Source organism: Sardina pilchardus, chromosome 1, assembly GCF_963854185.1.
Source record: "Sardina pilchardus chromosome 1, fSarPil1.1, whole genome shotgun sequence".
NCBI classification, from domain to species: Eukaryota; Metazoa; Chordata; class Actinopteri; order Clupeiformes; family Clupeidae; genus Sardina; species Sardina pilchardus.
Window position 1 is genome coordinate 29711217 of NC_084994.1, and position 12500 is coordinate 29723716.

General features: G+C 49.4%; 1 protein-coding gene across 1 annotated transcript in view; it reads left to right on the plus strand.

The window, feature by feature from the left end:
- The first annotated feature begins 2569 nt into the window (after positions 1-2569).
- The window catches only part of LOC134087453 (spectrin beta chain, non-erythrocytic 1-like), a 64345-nt gene continuing 54414 nt past the window's right edge, over positions 2570-12500 (plus strand). The window contains exon 1 of the mRNA XM_062540961.1: positions 2570-3232. Coding sequence (XP_062396945.1) covers positions 3142-3232 — 91 coding nt within the window. The 5' untranslated portion in view covers positions 2570-3141. The remainder of the gene's footprint in view (positions 3233-12500) is intronic.

A 12500-nucleotide genomic window follows, 5' to 3' on the forward strand; every position in this document is an offset into this window, starting at 1 on the left:
TGCGCATCGTGTTTTATTCAGAGGCCTTACTCCATTACGAGTCGGAACAGGGGCCTTCGCGTCGTCGACGCCGCCCTGAACGACCTCGTGTTGCAACGAGAATTTACGACCCGGCGTACCGTCTGAACCGCCAATGATTCCGAACCGGAGCCTCCACCGGTTTCCACCAAGTCTCATCTCTCGCAGACACGACGGCGAAAAAAAATTTAAATTATCTGCACGGAATAAATCCGACACTTGTGCTTTTCTTTCCGCTGGGTGTTTGGCAGGGGGGGAGAGTTAGAGATGTAGAGAGAGAGAGAGAGAGAGAGAGAGAGAGAGAGAGAAAGAGCAGTGTGTGAGTGAATGTGAAGAAGTTCAGAGCTGTCACAGCAGGCTTAGTGAGGGGAAGACTGAGACAGAACAGAAAACGCAGGCTTGGAAGAAGAGGACGCAGTCAGAGAGAGAGAGGGAAGGAAAGAGCAAGAGAGAGAGCGAAAGAGAGAGAGAGAGAGAGAGAGAGAGAGAGAGAGCGAAAGAGAAAGAGAGAGAGAGGAGCCAAGTGAACTTTCTCTCACACTTATGGGGCCAAGAGCTGTCTCGGGGTGTAAGGGCCCTGGAGAGCTTCTCCAGCATATCTGAGGCAGCAAACGAGGGATGGAGGTGATGGGGGGAGGAAAAGAAAGAAAGGGGGGAAGGAGAGAAAGAAGCCTTCTGGATCACATTTCACACTGTTTTCCTCTGTGTTGTTACCTGAAACATTTTAATATTGTTGCCTGGGTCAGACAGACAGACTGAGAGAGAGAGGGAGAGAGAGGGAGAGAGAGAAGTACACGCACACACTACTGCTAAAGCTATTACTCTCATTAATTACCCTTTTGTTATTACTACTAGTTTTTTCTCCTCTTATTATTTCATTTTTATCTCCGTACCGATATTCATCTGTAAAGTTGATTATTAACATTTTTAATACTTGTAGCTTTGGCAACAATGACTCTACCCATTCATGCCAATAAAGCACCATTTGATTTGATTTGAGAGAGAGAGCAGTAGAATAGGTAAAGACAGGAGAGAGAGAGAGAGAGAGAGAGAGAGAGACTTAGAAAATAAAAAAGAGAAAGAAAGGAGAGAGAAGCGGAGAAGTGGGGGGGGGGGGGAAAGGGTTCCGAGACGTTATGCGAAGCTGTTCCAGTTTTTTTACGGGCTGCTCGCAGGTAGCCATTAAGGTGTTGCCTAATAAAACGTTTACGTTACGTTAGTGCTTCTCCCGTGCCCTGCCTCTCTAGAGGTGCACCGCAGACACACGCTCCGCCACCACAGGGCTGGGAGACCTCACCGGCCCGTCCTATTGGTCAGTTCGTATCAGGGAATGGGCGGGGGGGGGGGGGTGGACGCTGGATGCACACACCGGAGGCATGGGTGTGTGTGTGTGTGTGTGTGGGTGTGTGTGTGTGGAAGTGGGGAGGCAGGATGTTTGCGTGCTCCGTCCGAGCAGGAAGCCCTTCACCCTTGTCTGACATTCCTCTCGACGAGCCCGGGGGTCACGGAGTGGCTCCTCCAGTGGACGTATTCGTGCCCCCCCCCCCCACACACACACACACAGTCGCACGGCCAAGCACAACAATAGCAGGAAACGGAGTGGTATCCTGGTCGCAGTCCTCCATTTCTCTCTCTTTCCTTGTTTAAAAAAAATATTTAAAAAAAACACCCCTCTTCCTTATGAGCACTTGGTACATCCCGCCTCCTTTTCCCCCTCCCTCCTCCTCCTCCTCCTCCTCCTCCTTCTCTTCTGTCTCTTCACGCGCAGCGGCTCGGGCTCCGTTCCTTTATGGTAACGAGATGCGGTGACATCATCAGGGGCTGACGGGGTAGTTGCAGGAGAGGGAGAGAGAAAGGGAGAGGGAGGGAAGGAGGGAGGGAGGGAGGGAGAGAGGGAGAGTCACTGGCTGAATGCTGCCTCTGCTGCTGCTGAGTCTGCTGATGAAATTACAACCTTCTGTTCCCTCCTGCTTCTCCTCCTCCACCCTGACTCCTCCTCCTCCTCCTCCTCCTCCTCCTCGGTGTTCTCAGAAAGGTGTGCTGTGTCAGAGTAAAAGAGAGAAAGAGAGAGAGAGAGAGACGGAGAGAAGAAGAAAAATTAAAAACAAATGTTTTGTGAAACACAAGTAAAAGCTCTGCCATGCATTAGCACGGCTGGTTGGGTGGGTGGGTGGATCAAATTATTCTGTTTTCTTTACACACCCACAGGCTAGTCACTTTCTCTATCTTTCTCTTTCTCTCTCTCTCTCTCTCTGTCTGTCTGTTGCTCTCTCTCTCTCTCTCTCTCTCCCTCTCTCTCTCTCTTTCCCACTATCCTGTGGGTGTGTGCAGGGGGGCTCCACCCTCCTCTCTTTTCATAGGGAGAGGAGAGAGAAGGAGGGAAAGAGGGAGGACAGGATAGGAGGAGTGGGAAGGGGGAGAGGAAGGGGGGTTGTGGAGAGAGAGAGAGAGAGAGAGAGAGAGAGAGAGAGAGGAGGCTGGTTTTTGAATGAGGCGAGTGGGAAGAGGGAACAATTGGGAGAGAAGCGTGCAGCCCCGCTCCGAGTCGGACCCCTGCTCCCCTGGAATTCCGTCCTAATTCCTGATATTCCGAGTGTATATCCCGTCCCGACCTGCACGCGCTCCCGAAACCCAGCAGACGTGGACACTGACCTCCTGGACTGCCGCTCGCGCACGCTCCTCTCGCAAGAACATGCCGGAATTCTGCTTCTCCTTGCCCTCTCCGCTTATTTTGCTTTAGAGAGTGAGGGGAAGTGGGACTCTGTGTGTGTGTGGTGTGTGTGTGTGTGTGTGTGTGTTTTTGTGGGGGGGTTGGGTAGGACGTTAAACGAGAGCAGGCTGCTAACAGCCACCTCCCCCTTCCCACACTCACCAACACCACCTTCCTTGTGGATATCTGTCTGACTCCTTTCCCTCCGATTTTTTGTTCCGGATCTTTCTCTCCCGTGGACTTCAGTTAAAGGGGGGAATCCCTTCTCCTCAGGGCACACGTATATCCCTGTTTTTTTCCCCCCGGAGGAGTGGTTGTTTTTTGCTCGGAATCTCAGGGGAAGAAGATAGACAGAGAGAAGAGAGGGTTGTTATCAGTGTGTGTGGGTGAAGGAGGAGTGTGTCTATTAAACCATGGAGGTGGAATGGGAGCCTGATCCAGGCTACCCTACTCAGGTGGCCTTCAACTACAACCAGCTGGAGGGGCGATTCAAACAGCTGCAAGGTAAGAACCACGGCAAGACAGGAGGGACACAAGGAACAGACCGACCAAAAACAAAACAAAAAAAAGCTAAATGCATTTTTTTTGGGTTGGATGTTGAGACAAGGGGAGAGAGAGAGAGAGAGAGAGAGAGACAGAGAGAGAGAGAGACGCTTGGCGGCAGGATGTGACTTGGGTGCAACTGTGAAGTAGTCTTGGGTGTCAAGTGTGTCTGTGACAGGAGTGTGTTACTGAAGTGGCGACTGGCGAGGCAATTTTCTGCAAGGCTCACGGTTTAAAGAACAAAAGCTGAGTGAGAGACTTGACACAATTGCTATGGGGAGGGAGGGAGGGTGGGGGGGGGCAAAAAGGTGGAACAGAGGGTGACAGAATGAGAGAAAGATAGAGAGAGAATGGTGATGAGGAAAAACAAACAAAGAGAAAGAGAGAGAGAGAGAGGGGAGAAGCATAGCGTAACGGAGAGAAACAGACAGACAGCGGGTGGCTGGTCTTTTGTTTACAGGCGTTGCCATGCCAGGCAGCCGTGTCTGTGTCTGTGCGTGTGTCTGTGCGTGCGTGTGTGTGTGTGTGTGTGTGCATGCGTGACTGAGCGAGCGAGTTTAGCGAGCAGCCGAGCCAGGCCGGCGTGGTTTGCAGCGCGGAGCTCTGCTCTGCCGTCTGGAGACAGAGTGACACGTTCCTTTCACCTGCGCCGCTGAACTTTGAACCCCAGGGCCATTTGGAGCGCCCGTGTTTTATGGCGTGCGTTTGTCACACGGGGCGGCGCAGAGAGAGAGCGAAGGGGGGGGGGGGCAATTAGCGCAGGATTGCGAGATTTTTTTACTCCTTTACCTCTCTCTCTACTATTCCCTCTTTCTTTCTCTCTTTCCCTCTCTCTCTCTGTCCTCCTATCATCTTCTTGCTCCCCATTTCTGTTAGCACACTCCTGTGTGTGTGTGTGTGTGTGTGTTGTTGTTGTTCTACAGTCTATATTGGCATGCAATCCCAGACTAAGAGACTGTGTCTGAGAGAAGAGAAGGGAAGAGGGTGGGTGGGTGTGTGTGTGTGTGTGTATGTGTGTGTGTGCGTGTGTGTGCGTGTGTGTGCGCGTGGGGTGTCTGGAACCAGGAGGTTACGAGCGTCTAGGCGACGGTGGCTCTGCTGCTTTTGGGGAGACTGTGGATTAGAGGAACGTTGGAGAAGAGAAAAGGAGGGGTGGAGGGGTGTTTTTTTCAGGGTGGGGGGGGGGGGGTTGTGTAGCAAGACACAAGAGGGCCAGTTAGTCGGGGGTTGGGTGTGTGTTGTTGTTTGGTTTGGAAGAGGGCACGTCTTTCTTTCTCTGACAGCCATTGACCGTGACTCGGCTCTTTTTTTTGTGCAATTTGTTTGCCAACTACACCCTGATCCCGATCCCCCCACTCCCAAACACATTGTCTCACTGACACACACACACACACACACACGTGTGTGTGTGTGTGTGTGTGTGTGTGTGTGTGTGTGTGTGTGTGTGTGTGTGTGTGTGTGTGTGTGTGTGTGTGTGTGTGTGTGTGTGTGTGTGTGTGTGTGTGTGTGTGTGTGTTTGTGTGTGTGTGTGTGTGCCTGTTTGCCCTGGCCTCTTACCGGTAGCTGTGTTTTCATCTTGTGTGTGAGCATGGCCACTACTGAGTGCCTGTATGCCCCCGTAACCCAATCCACAATTAATGACGTCATGCAAAACCACGGGGAGTGTGTGTGTGAGAAAGAGAGCTAGAAGGAGAGACTGACACAGAAAGAGAGGGAGAGAGAGAGAGAGAGAGAGGGAGAGAGAGAGACACGTGATATGTAAATGATCACGATGGCTATCACACGCTTTTGTCTCCCATGTGCGAAGCGTCGGTGGCATGTTGTCGAAAATACAGTTGTGTGTTCATTCACAGCGACTCTCGCACACACACACACACACACACACACACACACACACACACACACATTCCCATTTCCCATTCCACAGAGACTGACCACTGAGCCAGGACATGTAACGCAGTCCAGGACTCTGGGCTCTGGAGAGTGTGAATAATATCCTTGAAAGCACCCCAGTAAACTGTGTCTGCAGGGGGGGAGGAAGCATAGAATAGAAGAATAGAATGTATACTTTTTTGATCCCGTGAGGGAAATTCGTTTCTCTGCTTTTAACCCAATTTAACGGAATTAGTGAACACACACAGACATGATGACAACAGTGGCCACTCCTGCATGCATTTTCAGTATAAAGCGGCAAGGCAACGTGTGAATGTAAAGAATATGATGTTCAATGAAATCCGTGTTGCAATGGTGGCTTTGAATGTGTGATGTCGGTCAGAGAGAGAGAAAGAGAGAGAGAGGTGGAGAGAGAAAGAAAAGAGGGAAAGAAAGACTACTGAGAAAAGGGTGTGTGCGTGTGTGTGTGTGTGTGTGTGTGTGTGTGTGTGTGCGCTTAAGTGTGTTACATTAGCAATCCACACTCAGCATTTTTCACACGTGTGTGTGGCTGGCTGCCTTTGTCCTTGCAGAGGTGTGAATGCTCCCTAGTGCTGCCCCCCCCCCCCCCCCCCCATCTCCCAATCACACACACACACACACACACACACACACACACGCAAACACACACACACACACACCCTCCCCCAACCCATTCACCACCGGACTCCTCTTCTCCAGGGCTCCAAACAGAGTGATGATGGTGGTGACTCAGTCTTTATTTTCATGTATATTTTCTCTCTTTGTTTTGATCTCCTCTTCTCCCTCCATAGTGTCTCATCTCACCCCTGCAATGGCTCACACACACACACACACACACACACACACACACACCCACAGTCTGTCATCAAGGCATGTTCCCTGTTCAGTGAATACACAGGATTTTAAAAACAACATTTTAAAGAATGTGCTGTCTCACTTCAGAAGCTCTGTTTCTGATTGAATAGTTTCTCCCTCTTCAGATTTTGAGGAATGTCACGATAAACCCAACTGTGACCTAACTAAGCCTGCAGCACCCGTCAGGGTAATTAAGACAAGACACCGTCCTTCCACAGCACACAAACAAAATGGTGGTCAGGGAGGAACAGCCTGTGGCGGCCGTGTGCTCTTCCAGTGTTCCTGCCCCCAGGGCTCCCAGTGTTCTGTGTGTGGTGCTGCCTTATGATCCCAGAGCCGTAAAGTTGTCCTTTCACCCCCAACTCACACCTCCCAGAGAGGGAGAGGGAGATAGAGGGAGAGAGAGAGAGAGGGGGGGGGGGGGAGAGAAAGAGAGAGAGGGGAAGAGAGAAGGAGAGGGTTTTCTTGAACTGTATCTGTTCATATATGTTCTCAGTGCCTTATGATCCCAGAGCCGTAAAGTTGTCCTTTCACCCCCAACTCACACCTCCCAGAGAGGAGAGAGAGAGAGAGAGAAAGAGAGAGAGGGAGAGAGAGAGAGAGAGAGAGAAAGAGAGAGAGGGGAAGAGAGAAGGAGAGGGTTTTGTTGTACTGTATCTGTTCATATGTGTAGCGCTGTCTTATGATCCCAGAGCCATAAAGTTGTCCTTTCACCCCCACTCACACCTCCCGGAGAGAGAGAGGGAGAGAGAGAGAGCGAGAGAGAGAGAGGGAGGGAGAGAGAGAGAGAGAGATAGGGAGAGGGTTTTCTTGTATCTGTTCATATGTGTTCTTTGTGGCGCTGCCTTATGATCCTAAAGCCATAAAGTTGTCCTTTCACCCCCAACTCACACCTCCCGGAGAGAGAGAGAGAGAGAGAGAGAGAGAGAGAGAGAGAGAGAGAGAGAGGGAGAGAGGGAGTTTCTTGTATCTAGTTCATATGTTTGTTCGATACACGTACATTCAGATGTATTGTCTACATATAATGGCTGCTTTGCCAATACAAGTGAAGCCAGCAGAAGCTTCCTAATCTCTAAGTCTGGCCCACTTCTTCATGTCTGGAGAGGATTCCAGCTGGTGACTCAGCTAGAATAGAGCTGGAATGGACGGCCATTTAACTTGAATGAACTATTTCATACTGAAGGATGTTAACAGGAGAGTATCATTCAAAGCCTGCAGATTCAAGGCTAAGTCACCTCACAGGGTTGAGCAGTTATTGTCTAGTTATTGTCCAGTTAGTGTTATTTCCAAATGTAGTCCAGACTGAAACTGAAGACTAAGACCTGCAGTATGAACTGTTCACACCAATAACGACAACTGATAATGATAACTGAAAGTGACGCCGACATTATCGCTCTTCGCGCCGTAAACTATATCAATATAGTTTATGTGTCGATGTTGTCATTCTTATTAGCGACGACGATGCTTTTTTGGCGTTATCATGAAACGTTTATCATTCTCGGTGTGTGAACGGCCCTCATGGCTGAGGCAGCTCTGAGATCTGACCTATGCCTGACCCCACACCCTGCGGTTGCGTGCGGGTCAGTGTTGTCTGTTGGCGTGACCTGTTCTTGTGACAACGCTCGGCAGTCGACACGAGAATCAGCCCTGCACACACACACACACACACACACACACTGTCTCCCATGATGACACACTCAGAGGTGAATGGACCTTGCAGCTCTGTGTGTGTGTGTGTGTGTCTGTGTGTGAATGTGTGTGTGTGTGTGTGTGTGTGTGTGTGTGTGTGTGTGTGTGTGTGTGTGGTGTGTGTGTGGTGTGTGTGTGAGTGTGTGTGTGTGTGTGTGTGTGTGTGTGTGTGTGTGTGTGTGTGTAATAAGTAAACTGACAACGTCCCATCCGGGGGCCGGTCATAAAGCGGTTACAAGAAGCCCCGGACACAAGACAAGACGCAGGGCAGGATCTGAGCCTCCAGCCCTCTGAATAGATCTGTTTGTTCTCCGCCGCAGTAACTCACCCCTCACCGGGGGCTGGACACAGCAAAAGCCCCAGCGGATCCCCTCGGGCCCATTCTCCCACAGGGCGCCCGTGGAGGAACCCATGTGTGTGTGTGTGTGTGTGTGTTTACCATTCCACGAATTGAACAGATACTTTGGAGTAAACGGATTATATTTCAAACGCATGCACATGTCAGGAGGTGTTTATTATTGTTGGCTCGTAGTGGTTGGAAGGGAAACATTGTATTTGATATCTTGTTAGTGTTACCGTAATTTCCTGACTATTAGCCGCGGCTTATACATTGATTTTGCAAAATTTCTTCAGCTATTAGGTTAATACAGGGCGGCAGTTAATATGGTGTTAATATGGTTTTGTTTCTTTTAACTTGCATGCAACACTGTCCTGCGGCGTATACACAATGCGGCTTATCTGCGGGAAATTACTGTATAAGGGTTCATTTAGCTGAATTTGAGCAAGGTGTATTCAATGACAGACCTGATGCCCAGCAAACTGACATGTTGATAAATATGACACATATCTACAGTATACTACTACTACTACTACCACTAATAATAATAATAATAATAATATAGCATCTAGCTAGCATCTTTCAAGATAGCCAAGGTCGCTAGACTGTACTGTAAGCCATTTTGGATGTAGCCATTGTCATTTGCTGAATTATAAAAGCACAAATATATGAGTGTGAGTGCTTCCCAGTAAAATGGTCTGATTGGACTGTTCTATGAGGTGTCAGTCCATTGGATTTCTATTTGATTCTAATTGTGACGGATCCTCTACCCCTTGCAGTGGAATGTTGAAGTTAGCACGAGGTGGCTAGAATGTTCCCACTGAGTGGCTTAACAGCGTTAGCTCTCACGGGGTCAGAGGTCAACTCCTCTTTACTGTTGTGTCATGAGTTGTAGAACCCATATGTCCACCCACACATTTCGAAGAGCTTTTTTTTTTCCAGAGTTGAATTTCTGATCCTATTTTTCTCCTGATGTTTTGAGTCTGTCAGGGGTGAAGGGTCAACACAGTGTGTGTGTGTGTGTGGGGGGGGGGGGTGTTCTTACAGTAAATGCCACCCATCTTCTCATCCTGCTTCTTCCATACTCTCTCTATCCCTCTCTCTTCTCATCCTGCTTCCCTTCATACTCTCTCTATCCCTCTCTCCCCTTCTCCCTCTCTCCTTCTCTTCTTCTTCTCCCTCCCTCCTTCTACCCTGTACTCACCCGCTGGGGCTCTCTAAAAGAGGCCTCTGTCTGTGGGGCTGGCAGCAGCTCAGATCTCTGGGGGGACTCAGACGGAGGGGTGGGTGTGGAGGGTGTGGGGATGGAGCTCTCTCTCAGAATAGGCCCCGAGGGGGGTGGGTGTGTCACTCTCTCTCTCTCTCTCTCTCTCTCTCTCTCTCTCTCTCTCTCTCTCTCTCTCTCTCTTTCTCTTTCCCTTCCCTATTTCTCTATCTTTCTCTCTATCTCTCTCTCTTTCTCTCTCTGTATTTCTCTCTCTCTCTCTGTCCATGTGATTGGGAGATGGTGTGTGTGTGTGTGTGTGTGTGTGTGTGTGTGTGTGTGTGTGTGTGTGGGCGTTGGGAGGCTCTGGCCTTTAACAAGTCTGATTTACTCGGTGGGGTCTGCACTGAGCATGACTCCATGACCTGCTGCTATTTACCGCTGGGGTGGCTGCTGGTGAAAAGAAAGAGACAGAGAGAAAGAAAGAAAGAAAGAAAAGACGAAAGAACGAAAGAAAGAAAGAAAGAAAGAAAGAGAGAGAAAGAATTCTGTGTCACCAACACACACACACACACACACACTGACTCAAATACTGACTCATGTGCAGACATATGCGTGTGTGCACACTTTCTCTCTCTTTCTCTCACACTCTCACACACACACATGCACACTTTCTCCCACTCTCTGTCTGACTCATACAGACAGAGAAACACACACACACACACACACACACACACACACACACACACACGCACGCACATTAGAGCACCCCTGTGGTGTGGTAAAATAGCTGGAAAGGCTCCTATGAATGAAATAGCTATGAGGCGATGACTGGAAAATGTCAAAAAGTCAGCCCACCCTTCAACGCTTCAGCACTCAACTGTCTGTCCCCCCATCCTGTTTCTGTTTCGTACTCCAAGAAAAGAACAGAGAGAGAGAGGGAGAGGGAGAGAGAGGGAGGGATGAAAAAGAACACAACCAGACACCAAAGAGAGGATGGGAAAGAGAGAGAGAGAGAGAGAGAGAGAGAGAGAGAGAGAGGGAAAGAGAGAAAACTGATGTTTCCTTTGTTATCTGTCTAAAGGAAACTGACAACCTCAACTCCTAAAGAATACCCCCGCCCTTTGCACACACATACACACAGACACAGACACACACACACACACACACACACACACACACACACACACACACACACACACACACACACTCACACACACACACACACACACACACACACACACACACACACACACACACACACACACACACACACACACACACACAGACACACACACACACACACGAGACTCCAAAGTCAAGAATGGGTAAGAAAGGGGAAGAGTAAAGATACATAGAGAGAGAGGGAGAGAGAGAGAGAGATACTGTAAAAGAGTGAAGAGACATGAAGGTCAGGCTGTTTGAGAGGATGAGTGTGGGGAGGAGGCGAGCCACCCAGGCCGAGCGCGCTCTCTTTCCTGCGCCGAGCTCTCATCCGCGCCAGCGTGGGGCCTCTCTGGGACCGAGGGAGCGGAGCCGGCCGTCTGCCGTCTGCCCTGATGCATGCTGGGATATTCTCTGGCGGTCAATGCTCAGTCTGCGTTCCGCTCAGCTCTCCCACACAATTGGACGTGATGGGAGGAGACTGAAAGATACTTGCTGACTCTCTCTCTCTCTCTCTCTCTCTCTCTCTCTCTCTCTCTCTCTCTCTCTCTCTCTCTCTCTCTCTCTCTCTCTCTCTCTCTCTTCGCTATCTGTCAAACCCTCCATCTTTATTCACTGTTCCAATTGAATTGTCACTTCCACGGTTCCCTCAGAACTAAAGGGAGACGTGGGTACAGTAGACAAGTATAAGATTGCAGTCATCATCCAGATCACTGGTCTTGTTCATAGGGTGCCTTTGATTGGAAATACATAAAGTCAGCACATAGCTGAATACACGCACGCCCGGACTCGAACCCTTGAAACAGCAGCACCTCAGATCGGGAGTCGAGCGAGCGCGCTAACAATACAGCTCAAAAGCCCAGGCTACTAGCGCTCATGCCAGCAGCGCTCTTGAGGCGTCGGGGAGCGAGGTTTACTAATGTTCGACACGCACAGCTAACTAGCTGGCATCTGTTACAGATGCAAGAGTAATTTCATTGAGATCTAATTTGAAATCTTGCTAATGATATGGCCACTGGTCAGTAGCTATTCATAGCACTGCAAACACTGCAGTGGACCTTGTGAACCTGGATCTCATCCGATCAATCTATGTCCGCTGTTGAACAGCTGTCCTCTGTTGAGCAAACATTAAACAAACATTACATCAGTACATTTGCATCATATAAATATTATCTACCCTGTGGATCTTGGCCCGCTCCCTCCTCAACTCCCAGTTCCCAGTTCCTCTCTGATAAACAAAGATTACATACATTCCAAGTAACATCACGTTAATAGAAGAACAATAAGCAACATTTGGGAGAATCAAAGTAAACAATGGGTGATTGAACGCAGCATCATCTCCCTTACAGCTGTCCTCTCTGGAGTGGGATAAATCACACAGTCCCATCCAGGGTCTCGCCCATCTCTGCATTCAAGTCATCACTGAGCGATGTGTAGGTTTTTTATTGGTTCTCCTTTGGTTTGTTTTTGGTTCTCTTTTGGTTTGTTTTTGGTTCTCCGTTGGTTTATGATGGGTTCTCCTTCGGCCTGGCAGGAAAAGGCCCTAATGCATTGTTTGTGTGTTTCGTTCAGTTGTTTTGTGGCCTCTCTTTAGCCAGATGCTGATGGCTTGTTTGTCAGTGAGTCTGTTGGCCAGACGATCAATCTTATCTAATTACCGCATCTCTCTCTCTATCACTCACTCGCATTCACACCCAAATAGACACACACACATACACACACACACACACACACACACACACACACACACACACACACACACACACACACACACACACACACACACACACACACACACACACACACATACGCGCACACACACGATCCAATCAGGGAGACACCCCAATCACACCAGCTCCATCTGTAACAAAGGATCCGAGCCGAGATCCAATCTAAGCCTGGGCGTGGTGTAGCCCGTTGGGGAAACTTGTGTCAAATGAATCCCTGGTGGAACCATGCACACACACACACACACACACACACACGTAGCCCGTAGGGGGGAAGCTTGTGTCCAACATGACTTTTGTGGAGCCCTGACTCTCTAGTCCTCCCACAGGTCACTGGGT